We start from the raw sequence: 18,354 nt of genomic DNA, 5'->3' as shown, positions 1-18,354 counted from the left end.
TTTCACTTTCCTGGGTGGCCTGCATACTGTCTCATTGCCTTGTCATTTGTTGCCTTCTTTCCCCTTATCTCTGGTCAGTGTGATAATGAACAACAAAGCTGAAAGCTGGAGGGCTGTGTGCACTTACAAATTGCCTGTGCTGTGAATGCCAAAAGGCCAGAAAGCCAGTTTTGTAGTGAAATAGTGTAATGTTCTAAGAAATGCCTTCATTGAGGAAGAGAACAAGGGGGAACAGTGGAACATAAAGGCGGATAGAGTGTTTCTAAATTTAGATTCCTGAATTGGCCATTTATAGTTTTGTGGGAAGACAAAATGAGGAGCAGCTATCTCAAAAGGTTTTATCGTTTCAGTTATCCAAAATCTCTATTCTAGAAAGTTTCTACTTGGTGGTAAAATAAAGTCTTGACCTTAATATATCTCAGATTGGCTGTGCATTTGTCGCCTGCTCTAATCTGCCTTTAGTGGTAGGTATTAACTTTATGAAGATGTAATGGTATTGATTTAGTGGGAGGCACTCTGAACTTGGAGATGGAAACATGAGTTTAAATCTTAACTTTGCTTCTTTCTAACATTGAATAAGACTAAACTCCAGGCTCCTCTGTTTCTAAATCAGTCTAAGGCAGTGGTTCTCAACCTGTGGGTCGCGACCCCTTTGGCAGTCGAACGACCCTTTCACAGGGGTCGCCTAAGACCATCCTGTATATCAGATATTTACATTACGATTCATAACAGTAGCAAAATTACAGTTATGAAGTAGCAACGAAAATAATTTTATGGTTGGGGGTCACAACATGAGGAACTGTATTTAAAGGGCCAGAAGGTTGAGAACCACTGGAAGGGATTGAATGAAACAATGTGTGTGAGGATTGAATGAAACAATGTATGTGAACATGCCAAGCACATTGCTTGCTTAGAGTTTTTCACTTTGTGGGGGGAAGTATATTCATCCAATAATATCGTGGATGTAATTGTTGCATATTTTTTGCTTTTAGGCAAAAACTTGTTAGATGTCCATAAATATCTCCTACAGTTAATGTTAAAAAAACAACAACAGACAACTAAAACTACAATGCCTGTAGAATAGAATAGTGATAATTACCATACATTTTGCTGGTAATATCAAAATCATGTGTAAATTCCTGAAGTGGATCAGTTGCAATTTTGGCAACTGCAATTTTACCCGTCATTCTAAAGCTGGAGTGTTGTGCAATTGAGAGCTATTTTTGTACAGAGTAAAGAATAAATTTTTTGACAAAACATTGCATTTTGGTAAAAACAGATTATGAGAGTACGTAGAGAGTGACATTATAATGATGCTGAGAATAAAAAGCCCGGTGGGAAAGCTTGGTTGCCATGTGCCTGTAGGCACACAGGAACTAGACTCAGCTGTTATGAGTTCAAAAGAAAAGTTTGCTCATGTGGAAACTTGTTATTTCAATATGTGGCACCTCTGAGTAACCTAAGGAGAGCATAGTATATAAACAAGGGAACATGGACTTCTCCCCCCCCCCCCCCAAAAGATTTCCTAGATCTTCCCTATCCTGTAGTTGTGTGTTTCTATTAGGCCCCATATCCTCTGGCTAGATTTCATAGTTTCTGCTTATTACTCGACCCCCCTATATCTATTTGGGGCTCCTTTTGTGTACAGAAATGTACGTGACAGCAGATGCTCTCCTCACCCAGGTTCTGTGGCTCTCACCTAACTAGGTGCTATCATTTGTTTATCCATTTTTGGCCTTCAGTGTAGCTAAGTAAGCTGGTCGAATCTCTTTAGGACAAAATTCATGGGGTGAACATAACCTAATGAGCCCATTGCTGGTAAAATCTTTTTTTTTTCCTGGGCTGAAGGTGTAAATGTGACAGATGGGAAATGCAGTCTGTGGTGGGAAAGGCAAGGGGCCCATAGGCCTGATTGTCCCTGTCAGCTGTTTTGTGTGTGGGATGAACCCCACCAATTCATAGCACTTGAGTTCAAACTTCCTTTTGTTAACTTGTGGAATATATTGGTGATGTAAGCAAGGATCCTAAATCATCTGCCTGGTGCACTGAAGAAAACAGTCACCCAGTGTTCTGCCACCTTAAACTACAGCATATGGTTTTTGCTTATTGCCCGTCTGTCTTTGTTCACATGCTTTTTATGTTGTTGCAGTCATTTTATATGTGTATGTATGTATTGTTCTATACCTTTAATATAAGGGACTTGAGCATCTGCAGGATTGGTATCTGTGCCTGGAAGAGATGGTGTTCCTGGAACCAGTCGCCCTTGGATACCAAGGGACGACTGTATCCCTTTTTTCCATTTGTGTCATAAACATTTCCCATGTATATTTGTAGGACTCATAAATTATAGCATATTAGCTACCTAATTTGATATATCACAGTTTTTTCCTGTTATTACTAAGGTTATATCTAGTTTTTTGGTGGTTTGTTTATTTTTATTTGTTTCTTGTTATGGGAAGCATCAAAATAAACATCGTTTTGCAATGTTATTTTCCAAAGAGAAATTTCCAGGAGCTAGATGTCAGGGTGTGGACATTGTAATGGCTTCTGCTTTGTGATGTCGTATTTTGTTTTCCAGAGGCTCAGTGCCTTTCTACACGGCTGCCAGTGTAATTACAACCCCTTTTAAAAGCAAGGCTTTTAAACGTTTTATATGCCTTGCTTTTAGATGGGTCTTTTCTTATTGTAAAGAATGGACCAAGCAGCTTCATCTAGCAGTAGCTAACTTTTTCTAGTAAAAACTAGCAGGAAACATCTATTGCAGTGGTTCTCAACCTTGGCTGCACATTAGAATCACTTGGGAAACTTGTTAAAATCCTGATTTCTGGGCCTCATCATTAGTAACAAAGAAACAGAATTTCCGGAGGATGAGGCCCAGAAATCAGGATTTTAACAAGATTCCCAGGCGATTCTAATGTGCAGCCAAGGTTGAGAACCACTGATGTATTGTGTTGGACTGCTCACTCCACAAAGCCCTGGCTGGCTTGGCTACATATCTGATATATTTTAAGTCTGGCTCAGAGCTACCAAGTGCATTTTTGGTGAATTGTCTTTACTCCTCACATCAGATGTGAATGCTCAAGTTGAAGTTTTCATTATAGGTTTTTTGCTGGTAGAATATTGTAGAAGTACAAAGGAGCTTGCTGTATATTTTTAGTCACTGGTAAAAAAAAAAGTCCTGGTTTGTTTAGAATGACTGTGTTTCTCTATATGGTTCCTTTGCTCCTTTGAAAAAATAAAAACATCAAAATAAAGCCCCGTGTAGACAAAAGCATCTACTTGAACCTTCTGTCAGGACTGTTTACTTAACCATTGTAAGTTTCCATGGTTCATATGATCTTAAGTTATCTTGTGAGTTTATCTTGTGAAATGAACCCTCTGTTCCCTCCTCTGGGCTAACCATTTGTGTCTTATTTTTCACAGTGAACATAAAGATTCTGAAAAGAAACACAAAGAGAAGGAAAAAACCAAGCACAAAGATGGAAGTTCAGAAAAACATAAAGACAAACATAAAGACAGAGACAAGGAAAAACGAAAGGAGGAAAAGGTACAGAACTTTCCAGTGAGAGAGGAGGAGATGGGATGTACTTTTCATTTTGTTTACCTTTTAAACAGATAATGAAAGTACCTTCATTTCATAGAAAGATCCCATGGCCTTTGAGTGAAAAGGTCTGTCAGGAGACTTTAGAGTCAACCATAGTCTTAAACTATGGGTCTGTTGCCACTGTATAGCATATCTATTCAGGTCATTATTTTATATGGCAAGTGGATAAGTTGAAGATGTAGTGTTCTGGAGATGTCAGTTTTCCTTCATGGGGAAAATTAATTCTGTTTTGGGGGAAGGGCTTAATGCTACCTTGGTCCTCTGTTGAATGAAAGTTCTTCTTGAGTGAAAATGTGGTGATGCTGGTGCCTTTGCTGACTTTTGGTTCTAGCAGAACCAGTGTAGCCGTCTTGAAACAGCTGGCCTCCTCTGGCTGCAGATGAGTAGTGTTGTGCGTAGACTTTTTAAAAATTGTCTTAATTTTAGGTTTTAAAAAAGTAACATTTATATTTGGTAAATTCAGATAATTGAAATAGCGAATATAGTGAAAAATACATTTCCCTTCTATCCATTGCTCACTAGCCTCCATTTTTCCCTTTCTGGAGGCAGCTACAACGCCAACTATTCTTTTGTATTTTTCCAGAGATATGTGTGTGTGTGTGTGTGTGTGTGTGTGTGTGTGTGTGTGTGAGAAGATTTTTGAAATACCCCTCTGACAAGTCTAGAAAATGGGAATTTGAAGAAAGGGAATGTGAATACACTTTTCCAAACCAGAGAAAGCAGGAAATAGACTATTTTTTAAAAATATATTTTCATTTATTTCAGAGAGGAAGGGAGAGGAAAAGAGAGATAGAAACATCAATGATGAGAAAGAATCATTGATTGGCTGCCTCCCACATACCCACTACTGGAGTTGGAAACTGCAACCTGGGCATGTGCCCTGACCAGGAATTAAACCATGGCCTCCTGGTTCATAGGTCAATGTTCAACCACTGAGCCACACAGTCCAGGCTCATTTTGTTTTGTTTTTTATTTCCTGTCTGCACTGCGAAGGGCAAATCCTTGAGAGGTGGAGTATATTTACTGAGGGAGGGGGCCCTGTCATAATTTAAAGGTAAACTGTTATTTTGCACGGAAACTTTTCTCAGTGTATTGGATAGATTATCCTGAAGAATTGTATAAAATGAGTCTTAGAAAAATATGAAGACCTTCAGTTCACCTGGTCAGCAAGAAGAAGTCCGTCTGTGATTAGGGTGTCCCAAGGATTGAAGTCAAATGTTCTCTAATAAAGAGAGAGGCTTCTTTATTAGAGTCAAATGTAGCTTTCAAGGTACTAATCAGTTACTGTTGTTTGACTTTTCAGGTTAGAGCCTCTGGGGATGCAAAAGTAAAGAAGGAGAAGGAAAATGGCTTCTCGAGGTATGAGTCCTCTGCTTCCTGTGGGTGCCCTGCAGGCCAGCTGCCCATGTGTCTGCTGCCCAAGTGTGCCTGTACCTAACACACTGACCTGGCCACCTCCAGGTTTCCCAGGAAGTTGGCAGTGAGAGGACTTGGCCAAAAGTCCTCTGAGCATTTCCAGAGTGCCCTTTAGTGAGTCCGACCAGGATATTTTCCAGAAGTTATTTTGAGTGGAGAAGGTTGACAGGAAGAAATTTTTTTAAATTGCGATATAATTTACATACCATAAAATTCACCCTTTTAAAGTGTATAGTTTATTGGGTGTTAGTATATTCACAAAGTTGTGCATCTTTCCCACTATTGCACTGTCTGATTTCTGAACCTTTTCAACACTCGAAAAGAAACGCCATACTTAGTAGTAATTAATAGTATTCAGAGGCTCATATATAGATGCTTTCTTGATCTACATTTTAGGAATGGGTGTAGACTTGAGTAGATACAGGGTGTGGCAAAAGTAGATGTACAGTTGTGAGTACTGGAAACACAATCTGCACAGTCTAGAGGTCACTTTTCCTGTGCTATTTTTGTTGTTATGATTCTGTTTTCCTTATCAACCTCAACTTTTTAAAATAAGTCTAAGAATCCCCTCTAGCTTCAAAAAACTATAAATTTATGGTCATATATTCTCATTCGCCTCCACAAAACATCAGAATGGATTTACTAGAAGTTGTTGGAAGTAAACATTATTGACTTGGACAAAGTGTGTTGAGAGTTTTGCTTCCTTGAAACTTCGAACTTCCAGTTTCGTTTGAAAACTGTGGCATGTCCTCCAGGTCCTTTAGACTAGGAGCAGCAGGAGCCCTCTTCAGGCATGTTTTATAACTGTTCTAGGAATGCTAAATAATAAAATTCACTATAAGCTCCGTAGGCATTCTGATTTCTTAGATAAAGTGACTGAGCACAGGGAGGCTATTTTCTGCCAAGAAACTGACTGAGTGGATTTTTATTAAACTAATACGTACTAAGAAAAAATGGACTCTTTGGACTTGGAGTAGTTTTATTAAACTAATACGTACTAAGAAAATAATGGATTCTTTGAAACTTGGGTTCAGTTTCAGACTTTCTGGGTTAGAAGGTTAGGAACACACCTTTCCAGGCAGTGGGCTCTGCATTTGCTTTGCTGGACTGCTTATTTGCTTGCATGTGTATCTGCAGAGAATCACTGGATGGAACCCAGTTTTCTGAGACATTGTTTGTAACTTCACCTGGGACAATACTAGGATCTAGCATTTACTGGCTGGGTAAATGGCAGTGTTTCTTTCTTTCTGGCACAAAGCTTGTGGAGATTTTGGACCCTTGGATCTATGTTAGTCACTTTTGTAGTTGGGGGGAACAGCTTTAAAGGCTGGCATTTGGGGAGTGTGCAGAAATAAGGAAGGAAAGCTAATTGCTTTAAGCATTCAAATTCTTCTGCAAGCAAGGCGATCCAGTATGCTTAAGGGGATGAGGTGATGTGGAGGTGGCATTATCTACTCTTAAAACCCTGTGAATATCCTGACTTTTCTTTGCAGCTGAGTTTGTGTAAGCTTATCCCCTGGGTGTCTTAGAGGTGAAGCTTCATGTCCAGAGACCATTCCCTGTACTGAGTTAGTTAGCTCTGTAAGTGCTTCTGGCTGTAAGCAATGAGGTTCTGATCAGATGTGTTAAGCCAGGGAACATTTCAAGGCTGTGGTGATTATTGGTTTCATGGCTTTCTCTCTTCTTCCTTCTGCTTTTGGTCCAACATAGTTGTCTATAACAGAATTATCTTTTTAAATTCAACAGACAAAATCTTAATAAAGATAAGGCAAGGCACTCTTTTTATGTCAAGTAAATAAACCTAAGGAGGACATTGAAAAATGTCTAAACTTGGCTTAGAATGAATTGAATTTGTCCTGGGCCTCTCATTTAGCACGTGCCCTTCTTGTGTTGTGATGTCATCTTGGTTGTTTTCCCATGCAACTAAGGTTATTTTCCTTAGACCTTTAAGGTACCAAGTTTGGGAAATAAAATTTTATTCCTTTCCTTGTAGAAACTATATATTAGGTTTTGGAGCACTAGAATGATCAGTTCGAATCATTCCTGGAGTCAGATACATAGTCTATCCTTCATGTGAAGTGAGGAACCAATTCAGTTTAAGTTTGTTCCTGTTATGGTTTGGGTCATGCTGGCAAAGGCAGCTAAGATGTAGGGGAGATGAAGACTGACTTAGAGTAAGGAGTCCTGATCCCAGATCTTGATGTGCCTGTTCATCTGTAAAGTGAGGACAATAGTATCTACTTCACAGGGTTGAAGTGAGAATTACGTGAGAAAAGTGCTCATGGAAAACCTTTATAATAGATACAAGTGTATGTTGTTCTTATATTAGCTGCTTGTCAGTGCAGTAATTTATCCCTGCTTTGGATTACTTGATGTGTAGATGTTTCAACACTCATTAACAATTTTTTTCTCTCTAGTCCACCACGAATTAAAGATGAACCTGAAGATGATGGCTATTTTGCTCCTCCTAAAGAAGATATTAAGCCATTGAAGAGACCTCGAGATGAGGATGAGTGAGTATATCTCATTACTTTGATTTTTTTTTTTAAACAAAAAAGGAGTTGTTTAAAGGATAAATGTGATGTATGTCTCTGCAGTACACAGAGAAACTGCATTAATTGACTTTTACTCATTTGGAATTTGTGATTAATGGACTGACTGGGTGGCTGATTTCTGTTTGAATTATGAGAAGTAGGGTTTGCTGAGCAAATAAGTAGTGCACCTGAGGCTTAAATGGAGAATATATATTTCTATTTTTCTTATTAAAAAGGCAGTGCATATTGTAGGAATGTCAAATAAAACAGAATTCATGAAGAATATTTAAATTATTTAAATTAATTTAGGTTTATCATCACTTATCACAGATAAGTTTTCACTGGTAAACCAATTCCTCCTGGGATCTGTGCCTGTCAATACATTCTAAGTGAAGTTTCCGTGTGTAGGATTTTGCTCTGAATTAAGACAGGTATTTGAGACTTATGGTACCTCTTTCTCAGATTCAATCAGTGATGTTAAATTCTATTCATTATTTTCGATCTTGTATAGCTTATTATGTTCCAGGAATCTACAAAGGATTTATGGTAGAAAGTAGTAGGTGGGAAGAGAAGAAGGAAATATTTAGTGAACTCATTTGTGTTCATTCAGAATTCATACAGAATTTCTTTTCTGTCCTTTTGAGTCAGTCATTATTACTTTGTGGCAGTCATTGTTGCACTGTAGGTTCCCAGATTTCCATCTTCTAGTGGTGTCATTTATGCATATGTCCCTCCATTCCACTTTCCTCCCAGGCCTGCGTGTAGTATATGGTTGTTTGTTTTGTTCTATCTAGGGCTATAATGATTGGGCCTTGGTCTGGCCTTCTTTCTCTGTCCCATTCTTGACAAGAATGCTCAGCCTAGAATAATAGCAAACACTCCTACCTTGGAAGCCTCCAGGAGTAGTTAAGAGGTCCTAATCCTATTGGTGAGAACTATTGAGTCACAGTTGTGTTAATTGCATATTCATGTTCCCCTTTCTAGTGCTGATTTTAAACCTAAGAAAATTAAAACAGAAGATATCAAGAAAGAGAAGAAACGAAAACTAGAGGAAGAAGAGGTTAGTAAAGAGACTTAGGCCCTTTGGGGCTTGAGTTTGAAATAGGGAGTTTTACATAAAACAACTTTTGAAGGCAAATGGGTTTTAGGGATTTAATTGGTCTGTAGAGGAAAAACTCTTACCATGTGTACAGTGACTGTGCACTGTTGGTGTGAAGATCTCTCCTAGCCTTCCTGGGTGTCTGTCCATAGCTATGGTGCCAACTGACCCTTTTAGGGAAACTACCCTCATCATACATACGGAGGGAGGTGTAAACAAGAAATCATATTTGCTTACAACCCAGAATAGTTTTCCCTAAGAATGTTTCTTAGTGCTCTCCTATATATAACAAGGCTTGCTCATCTCTCACTTTGGGTAACCATTCCTATTTAGCGACCTTTAATTGGTGCTGCTTGGATGTAGGATGAAATCCAGGTTCTTTACCACAGCTCTACCCAGTCTGGCTCTTGCATCTTGTGCCTCTGTTCATCTTGTGCCTCTTCCCTAATTTGCTTTGTCCCAGCCACACTGATCTCCTGTGTTTCTTTTCCACACAGTTCTTTTGTGCTTTGGAGCTTTCTGTAGCGTCTCCTGTTCCCTGTGTCAGGAACACCAATGCTCATCCTCCCTTCTTCTCCTGACTTATAAACCTCCCCTAAAAATCTCAGTTCAAGTACTTTTCTAAGGGTTCTATTCATGTTTGTGGTAGATTAAACATATGATGTTATGGTTCCTTCTTTTGACACTTGGTATTTCTTATACTAAAAAGTGGTTAGCAAGTAATTCAAGTAAAAGCTGCCAGCAATTCACAGGGGTCTTAATCCTCCACTCTCCTATAAGAAGGAGGTGAGTGGGTTTTCACTTTTATGCTGCATTTGAGGTTAGCCATTGTCTTAGGCAGAATGGATTCACAAGTGTAAAGACAATAGCTTTAAGCATCACCAGTAAAGATAGTGATAGTGAGGGTCAATGACTCTTCAGAGCGTAATCTCTCATAGCAATAAGAATAAAAGTAATAATTAAAGTTAAATGTAATAGGTGCTTAATATGTGTCAGACACTGTTCTTATTTTAGATATTTAATTTAATCCTAAGAAAAACCCTTAGAGACAAATATTGCTACTATTAGCTCCATTTTACAGATGCAGAAACTGAAGTATAGAGAGGTCAAATCATTTGCCTAAGTTCACACAACTACTAAGTGGTAAAGCCGGGATTTGATCCCATGCAGTATGATTCCAGAGCCAGCACAATAGCTACCATATTATCTAGCCTCTTGGGGGACTTTTTTTCCCCACTAGAAAGGAGAAGAAACGTCTTTAATGAAATCATATTAAGAATATTAATGAGTAAGTGAGCCATAGAGAGATGATTGGGTCCTGGATTTAGGGTATTGTAGTTTTTCTGACAATCTGTTCTTGGCAGAAGTTGAAGTTTAGAGCCAACTCAAGGAATTGAGAGCGAGGTGTTGAATAGTGATTATGGTAGTCACTCCACTTTCGTGTAGATCCGGTGGGGAACGTTTTTTCTGTCAAGGGCCATTTGGATATTTATAACATCAATTGAGGGCCACACAAAATTATCAAGTTAAAAAATTAGTCTGCTCTATTTGGTCATTTAATTAACTCACCCCTAATACCTTTTCAGTGCCAGACCAAATGATTTCACGGGCCTTATACAGTGCAGGCCAGACATTTCCCACCCCTGGTGTAGATCATTAGACTAGTCAATAAAGAATTGTAAAACTTAGCTCTCCATGCTTCCTGTATCTCCTTAATGCTGATGTTGCATTTATGCACAATAGTACCTTTCTTGGAGCTTGGAAGAGGTTAGTCATAACTGTTAGGCCATTTGGAAAAAAGAACAATTGACTCCCCCTCTCCCCTTTTTTTAAAATTGTTTTTTAGCAACCCCTCTCTCTACACGGGGAGAAAACAATTTCAGGCTGAAAGACTGAAGTAATACAGTCTTATTGTGGCAAGGACCCCAAATGGCAAGATCGGTCATGAAACCACTTGCTGGCTATTTTTTTTTCATTTCTGGGAATTAGTCCGAAGTCTCTGATTATCCCATTGTAAGGCTTGAAGCGCATACAGTAGCCAGTAGTTCACTGATGGGACCTGCCTGTTCAGATGTGCATGCCTGTTCAGAAACTATTCAGAGAATGTCTTCACTGAGAAACATTTCCCTTTCCTGTGGTGTGTTTCAGCCTAAATAGTAAACATTCTCTGAATTAATGTGATCCTCCAGTACTTTCTACTCACAAACATACTTACACATTCCTATTTTCAAGTATATATGGTGTGTAGTCTTTCTTTTCTTCTACCCCAAAGGTCATTTGCTTAGCGATGCTTAGTTTGTCTTGATTTCCATCCTATCACATAGTCCCGGAATAGTATCTATTCCAGTCATTCCCATGAGTCACATTCTTTTATTTTTCTGGTCAACTTGGGCTTTCATCATGGTCAATATTAGTGATATGATGTTGAAGAAGTAACAAAACCTCTGTTTCAGACTTTCCTTAATAATAACTGGAAGAGGTCAGACCAAACTGTCTATAGAGCTCTTTCAAGCTCTGCCATGCTGTAATTGCTTTTAAGATAGTGCAAAACCACCTTTCAGAGCTACATATAAAATGTGTTGACTTAAATTATCTTGAATAGTAGAACAAAGGAACATTTTTCTTCAGAAGAGTTTCAATTCTCTTGAGTGGTAGCCCCACCTTGCACAGCACATATTTGCCTGATGTGTGTATGTTTTGATATTTATCTCCTGTATTGGTGAATTGCCCTTGTTTATGTTTGATGATCTTTTTCTGTGACACTGTGATAGTCATCTAGGGTTAGAGCCATAAAGAAATGCCACCATAAGAAACAGTAATCATTTTAGGACCTTCCAAATACTTGCTTACTGTTTTGTGACTGTGTGTATGCAAACAGTAGTAATAGAAAGTTCCCCACTAGACTCAATCAGGAATTTCCTTTCCAGTTGTATATTAAGCACTTCATAGCTTCATGTACTCATTATTTGGTGGTGTTAGAAGAGGTTTAAAGATGAGTAGATTAAAACTCAGTGAGGATAAACACTGGGATTACTCTGTACAGAAGCAGTACTTTCCCAGTCTTTCCTGAGGTTAAAAAATACACTTTCCTAGGCTCTTCCTCCACAGAATGAATGTTTTTAACTGCTTTCTTGAGCAATTATATGTTGGAGATTTGGGAATTACTGCTCTAGAGAAAAGTACTAGTAAATTTTTATTGGGGGGATTGGACCTAAGAAAGTCTCTAGTTCTAATCTTCTATGATTCCAGTTTTCTTCCTAATGGTCCCCCAAAACTACTTCTAGAAAAGCAGCTAGTCCTTTCCTTTTTTTAAGTGCTTTGTCACCATGTTTCTTTGTAGGATGGTAAATTGAAAAAGCCCAAGAATAAAGATAAAGATAAAAAAGTTCCTGAGCCAGATAGCAAGAAAAAGAAGCCGAAGAAAGAAGAGGAGCAGAAGTGGAAATGGTAAGATCTCAGACCGGGGTTAAAATGTCAGCTCTTTGATTCCAGAGCCTAATTAAGCAATAGTGTTGAGTTATTAAAATTAATACCTTGATATCTGAGGGAAGAGGGAAGTACTTAAAAGAATCTCTCTAGAATAACATTCTGAAATAAGTTTCCCAGGTCCTAGTGAAAGCATTAACTAGCTTTTAGCCTATTGAATCTCAAAACTAGGTCCCAGTCTATTGAACAGAATGAACTATAGAAGTAGACTTATGCATATATGGGAACTTAGCATATGAAGAATACTGCATTTAAAATGATAAGGATTATTTTAAATAAGATGCGTTATTACATAAATAGTGCCGGGGAAACCGCCTGTTTTAAAAAAAAAAATAATCTCTCCAAGAAAACCTGGGTGAATATTTTTATAATCATAGAATAGTGAAGTCCCTTTAAAGCATGTCATAATCAGAGCCATAAGGAAAAGCTTTATAAATTTGATAAATCAAAGTTAAATCTACCCTGGCTGGGCGGCTCAGTTGGTACACCAAAAGGTTGCAGGTCCGATTCCCGGTCAGGGCACGTGCCCAGGTGTGGGCTCGATCCTCAGTAGAGTGCAGCTGGTCAATGATTCTTGCTCATTGTTGATGTTTCTAACTTTCCCTCTCTTTTCCTCTCTGAAGTCAATAAAAACATATTTAAAAAAATAAATAAATGATTAGTAAACGTCTTAAAATATGGTCAACTATACAAGTAACAAAGGCACAAAGAGAAATAATCAATGATACATCTTTTTGTTTAATGTCTCAGACTGGGAAAGATTAATAAGTATCAAAATATCTAGGGTTGAGAGTACGAGAAAACAGGCATTCCCCTTCACTATGGATGAAGAACCACGCAGTCTTATGGAGGACAGTTTAGCAATAACAAGTTACTTTTGAAAAGTGTATTTAGGTGGGAAATTTCATTTTCTACTTAATAAGTTTGGGTATTTAAAATTTTGAAATAAACATGCATTTTTAATACTGATTTTACTTAAAACTTGGTTTTAGATGTATTGTTTTGTTTTCCAATTAATCTTTACCCGAGGGTATTTTCCCCATTGCTCTTCAGAGAGAGTGGAAGGGAGGGAGAAAGCAATGGGGAGAGGTAGAGATAGAGAGGGAAACATTGATGTGAGAGAGACACATTGATTGAGTGCCTTCTGAGTATACCCCAACGGGGATGGGGATCAAACCTGCAACCCAGGTATGTGCCCTTGACTGGGAATCAAACCGGTGACGACCCTTTAGCGCAGTGGTTCTCAACCTTCTGGCCCTTTAAAACAATTCCTCATGTTGTGACCCCCAACCATAAAATTATTTTCGTTGCTACTTCATAACTGTAATTTTGCTACTGTTACGAATCGTAATGTAAATATCTGATATGCAGGATGGCCTTAGGCGACCCCTGTGAAAGGGTCGTTCAACCGCCAAAGGGGTTGCGACCCACAGGTTGAGAACCGCTGCTTTAGTGCATAGGCCACCGCTCTCACCATTGAACCACATTGGCCAGAGCAAAACTGTGTATATTTAACTTCTACATCAGTAATATGTGATCTGTATTTATGTTGAAAAATTCAAATGAACCAGAGGCATAGGAGTCAGAAAAAAATGACAGTTCTCTTTCCCTCTCCCCTGTTCCCATTTTTCCTTTCCAGCTTTGGGGCAACCACTGTTTGTAGTTTGGTGTGTAGAGTTCCAGACCCATTTATATGCATTTACTCTATGGCTTTTATGACTTAGAAAAATAATCTCCTCTGAACCTGAGGGATGGGGAAGTATCAGTGATTAGGTGGTGGCGGAGAGGAGCAGAGCTGCAGTAGCACAACTGCTGCCATGTAATTGTGGGTGTGAACACATGGGGGTAAAAGGAAAATGTAGGAAAAAATCAGAGTCAAGGAATCCTGGGCCTGTGCAGAGATCAGAGTCAGAAAACAAAATATGTATTTTTGCTCTTTTCATTTTTTTCTTTGGAACTAATTGAAGTTTTTCAGTGACAGAATATTGAAAAGGTTTTATGACCTTCAATAAAATGATTTTTTTTAGATAAAATAAAGTGATTTTGTAAATCAGGGGTTATTATTGGGAATTGTGAAGAAGGGTTAGTGATTCATCAGTCTGTTGTCTCTCCAGGTTCTGTGATGGGAGCTCGTATTTATTGAATGAACAAGTTCCTTGTCATAACTAGCTCCTTGCTGTCTGCCCCCTTACTTGGCCCTAATGTTCTTATTGGGCCCTAATGTATTCTTTTCCTGGCTAAGCTTTGTGTGTGTGTATACCCTGGAAGAGTCTAATAGCCTAATTTTGCTTCCACGGTTGAAATCCTTGTTGGTGTTGCCACACATTAATTCTGAGAGACTAGCTTCCGTGTTTGTTTGTTTGTTGTTCAAGTGTGGGACTGGTTAGTCTTGAACTGAAGATGGTTGGTTTGGAGGAAAGCAATCTTTGCTATAGTCTCCTTGCATGCTTTTCTCAAGTCTGATTGTTAAGTCCTGCCCATTCTTAAGCACAATGCTTTGTGGTGGTGCAGTGTAAGTTTTAGAAGTAGAGAACAGGAATGATTAGTTTCTTACCTGAGAGGTTGCCTTTTCCTTCTGTAACTATTGGCTCCTATTACACCCTTTAGTCAGTGGTTGAGACGTATCACAGCGTAGTCAGGGAACTTTGATGACAGATACTCTCACTTGTACTATCCTCTTGATATTCCACTAAAAGAATTACACACTTTACCAGCTTGGCTAGTGTGCAGATCTTTTGTTTCCACCCAGAGCCTACAGACTTGCTGAAAACAAACTTTGATCCCTATTTCCCTCTCTTTGGTAATTGTGGGGATGGGGAAATGGTCAGGATCCCTCTAGGTTTCTTCACTGTCTTGCATTTCCCCCATAGAAAAAATGTTACAAGTGGAGGCAATATGTTCAGGCTTAGTTCCATGAGGATCTCTTTAACCCAGATTCCCCTATTTTACTGGTACCCATTGTAGCTGTATAGGATTTCAGCTTGTCCTCAGTTAAGTACAGTTTTGTGTCAGGGCTGACCTGTTGAAACATCGGTCCCATGTTTATACTACAAAGAAGACTTCACCAAAAGACCTGAGACTGGAGTTTGTTGCTGGTGTTAGGTGTGACTTTAAATGGAGTTTTGAGGGGGTTTTTTAGCAAAGAGACTCAAAAGATTATAATGTAGGGAATTTGTGTTGAAAGACTGGGCCTCATGAATACAATCAGTATTAGTGATAAGAAATTTATGAAATATGGATTGACATTCTCCTCAAACCATAGAAACTGTCCTTGATTCCATAGGTTAGCTTCCAGAAAGCTGTAGCATGTGACCTTTATTTCTGAGATTTAAAAGTTAAATGTTCATTTTACAGTGTACTATGAGGTGTTCGTTAACTATAAGGGAATATGATTTCAGAGAATATGTGGATGTTTACTTTCCTGTCTTACACACATTTCTAGCACTTTTTCATTTTGTTTACTCAAGCACATTTTATTGTCACATATATACCTAACAAGTTAGTAAGTTAAGTCTGCCATAGAGAAGTCATTTCGATGTCTACATGTTTTCCTCTTTATTTTTAAAAAATATATTTTTATTGATTTCAGAGAGGAAAGGAGAGAGATAGAAACATCATTGATGAGAGAGAATCATTGATTGGCTGCCTCCTGCATGCCTCACACTGGGGATTGAGCAGGCAATTCAGGCATGTGCCCTGACTGGGACTCGAACTGTGACCCCCTGGTTCATAGGTTGATACTCAGCCACTGAGCCACGCTGACCGGGCCTACATGTCTTTCTTAATTCTGATGGTGAACCACTGATTGGGGAATAAAGGGCATCAGTAGTGTCAGAGACATTTTGTACAGGGTGAGTTGCTGATCTAATAATATCAGCCTTTGGGAGTATACGTTCTATCTGGAGAGTTAGACTTGGCGATTTGGACGGGTTCCAGCTTCTAGGCCTTTTTATGCCAACGAAGAGTTGGGAGATCCTGCCAGTTTCACATCTGTAAAAGTGGTAGATTGGTCATAGAGGATCTTTAATGTTCCTTCTAGGTCTAACATTTTATTACATCTTGACCTTGACTTTTATTTTTTTAATTATCTTTAATTGTAGTAAAATAACATAAAATGTATCATCTTAACTATTTTTTAAGTGTTCAGTTGAGTACATTGCCATTGTTGTACAACCGTCACCACCACCATCCATCTCCAGAATTCTCTTCATCTTACAAAACTGAAACTGTTAAACGATAACTCTCCCTCATGTGAGCCTTTCCCCCTAGCTGTTGGTAACCACCATTCTACTTTCTGTCTTATTTCACTTAGCTTGTCTTTGAAATTCATCCATGTTGTACATGTGTCAGAATTTCTTTCCTTTATAAGGCTGAATAATAATTAATTTTATGTATATACTACACTTTGTTCATCCATTCATCTACTGATGGATACTTAGCTTGTTTCTACTTCTTGGCAGTTCAGTGTTGCTATGAATGTTCGTGTACAAGTATTTGCTTGAATACCTGCTTTCAATTATTTTGGGTATATTCCTAGGAGTGAAATTGCTGGATCATGTGGTAACTTTTGAGGACCTGCCATGCTGTTTTCCACAGTAGCTCTACGTGTTCACATTCCTACCAGGGCACAAGAGTTTCAATATCTCCACATCCTTGTGCACACTTACTATTTGTAGTTGTTTTTTTGTTTTTGTTTTTTAAATAAAGCCATCCTAATGGATGTGAGCGGTATCTCATGGCTCTGACTTATATTTTCCTAATTATAGGTAATGTTGAATATTTTTTCAGATGCTCATTGACCACTTGTGTATCTTTGGAGGAATGTCTATTCATGTCCTTTGCCAGTTTTTTAATTGGGTTATTTTGTTGTTGTTGAGTTTGTGGTTCTTTATATATTCTGGATATTATCTCATCAAAATTTTTGCTTTGCAAGTTATTTGTCAGTGCCTGGGTTGGTTTTTCCCTCTGTTGGTTGTGTCCTAAATTTTGTAGTCCAGTTTACCTAATTTTTCTCTTGTCTGTATTTTTGTGTCATATCTAAGAAATCATTGCTATATCCAATGTTATGAAGCTTTTGCTTTATGTTTTCTTATAGCGTTTTATAATTTTAGGTCTTACATTTGGGTCTTTGATACAATTTGAGTTTATTTTTGTATATAGTATAAGATAAGAGACCAACTTCATTCTTTTGGTGTGAATATCCAGTTTTCCCAAAACCATTTGCTGAAAACACTGTCCTTTCTCCATTGAATGGTCTTGGTACCCTTATCAGAAATCATTTGACCATATATGTTGACTTTGGTTATATAGTATACTACTATTACAGCACGGTTTGATACATGTAATTTTTATTTGATATTTCTAATCTTCATTTAAAATATTGGAGTTGGAAGATAATAGGAAGTAATAGAATGTGAATAATTGGCCTTTGGAATGATTCTGTAGAACTGTAGGGCTTTTTATTTAAGGTAGAAATAGTGAAGATTAAAATATGAAGTTTTAAAATATTCTCTCTGTAAGACAACTGAGTGACTCTTAAACAAAGTGATAGTGTGAGGTCTGTCTAATTCTCGAGAAGGAAAGACTTGGAGACATACACAACCAGTTGTAGTATGTGGCCCTTAATTAGATTCAAGTTTATAAAATATATTTTAGATTTAATTGGGAAATTTATAATATGATCCAGATAGTAGAATGCTACTAGGGAATTATTAATTTTGTTACTTGTGGTAATTGTTTTATAGCTAAATAAGAGAACATCCTTATTTTTATAGAGATGTTTGTTGAAATATTTAGGGGTGAGGTGGTATATCTGCAATTTATTTTGAAAGGGTTCAGCAAAATAATGAAAATTTAGTATAATATTAACAATTGTACATAGGTGATGGTATATGGTATTCTATATATTCTGTTTTCCCCCCATGTTTGATCATTTTTAAAATAAAAAGGTTTTTAAAAGCTGTTTCCACTATGTTTTACATTTCAGTTATCATTGTCTGCGAGATAACTCTAGATCAGCAGTCGTGAACCGGTAGTCCACGGACCACTGGTGGCCCGTGAGGTCTGAAAGGTTGGCGACAGCTGCTCTAGATAATCCAATGCCAATCCAGTATAACCCAACTGAACTATTATTTCCCAGTCTTCTATTCCATTATGTATTTTCTCTTATGGTTGTTTTCCCCTAAACCTCCAACTGGCATCTCCACTCCCAGGAG

The 18,354-nt window shown here is 38.1% G+C and overlaps 1 protein-coding gene across 1 annotated transcript in view; it reads left to right on the top strand.

The window, feature by feature from the left end:
* The window catches only part of TOP1 (DNA topoisomerase I), an 88,084-nt gene that overhangs the window by 43,106 nt on the left and 26,624 nt on the right, over nucleotides 1–18,354 (top strand). The window contains exons 4-8 of the mRNA XM_059707073.1: nucleotides 3,424–3,547; nucleotides 4,908–4,963; nucleotides 7,438–7,533; nucleotides 8,539–8,614; nucleotides 11,994–12,100. Coding sequence (XP_059563056.1) covers nucleotides 3,424–3,547; nucleotides 4,908–4,963; nucleotides 7,438–7,533; nucleotides 8,539–8,614; nucleotides 11,994–12,100 — 459 coding nt within the window. The remainder of the gene's footprint in view (nucleotides 1–3,423; nucleotides 3,548–4,907; nucleotides 4,964–7,437; nucleotides 7,534–8,538; nucleotides 8,615–11,993; nucleotides 12,101–18,354) is intronic.

This window comes from Myotis daubentonii, chromosome 8 (genome assembly GCF_963259705.1).
Source record: "Myotis daubentonii chromosome 8, mMyoDau2.1, whole genome shotgun sequence".
NCBI lineage: Eukaryota > Metazoa > Chordata > Mammalia > Chiroptera > Vespertilionidae > Myotis > Myotis daubentonii.
Note: the sequence above shows the minus strand (reverse complement) of the source record. Positions and strands in the feature narration are given on the sequence as shown.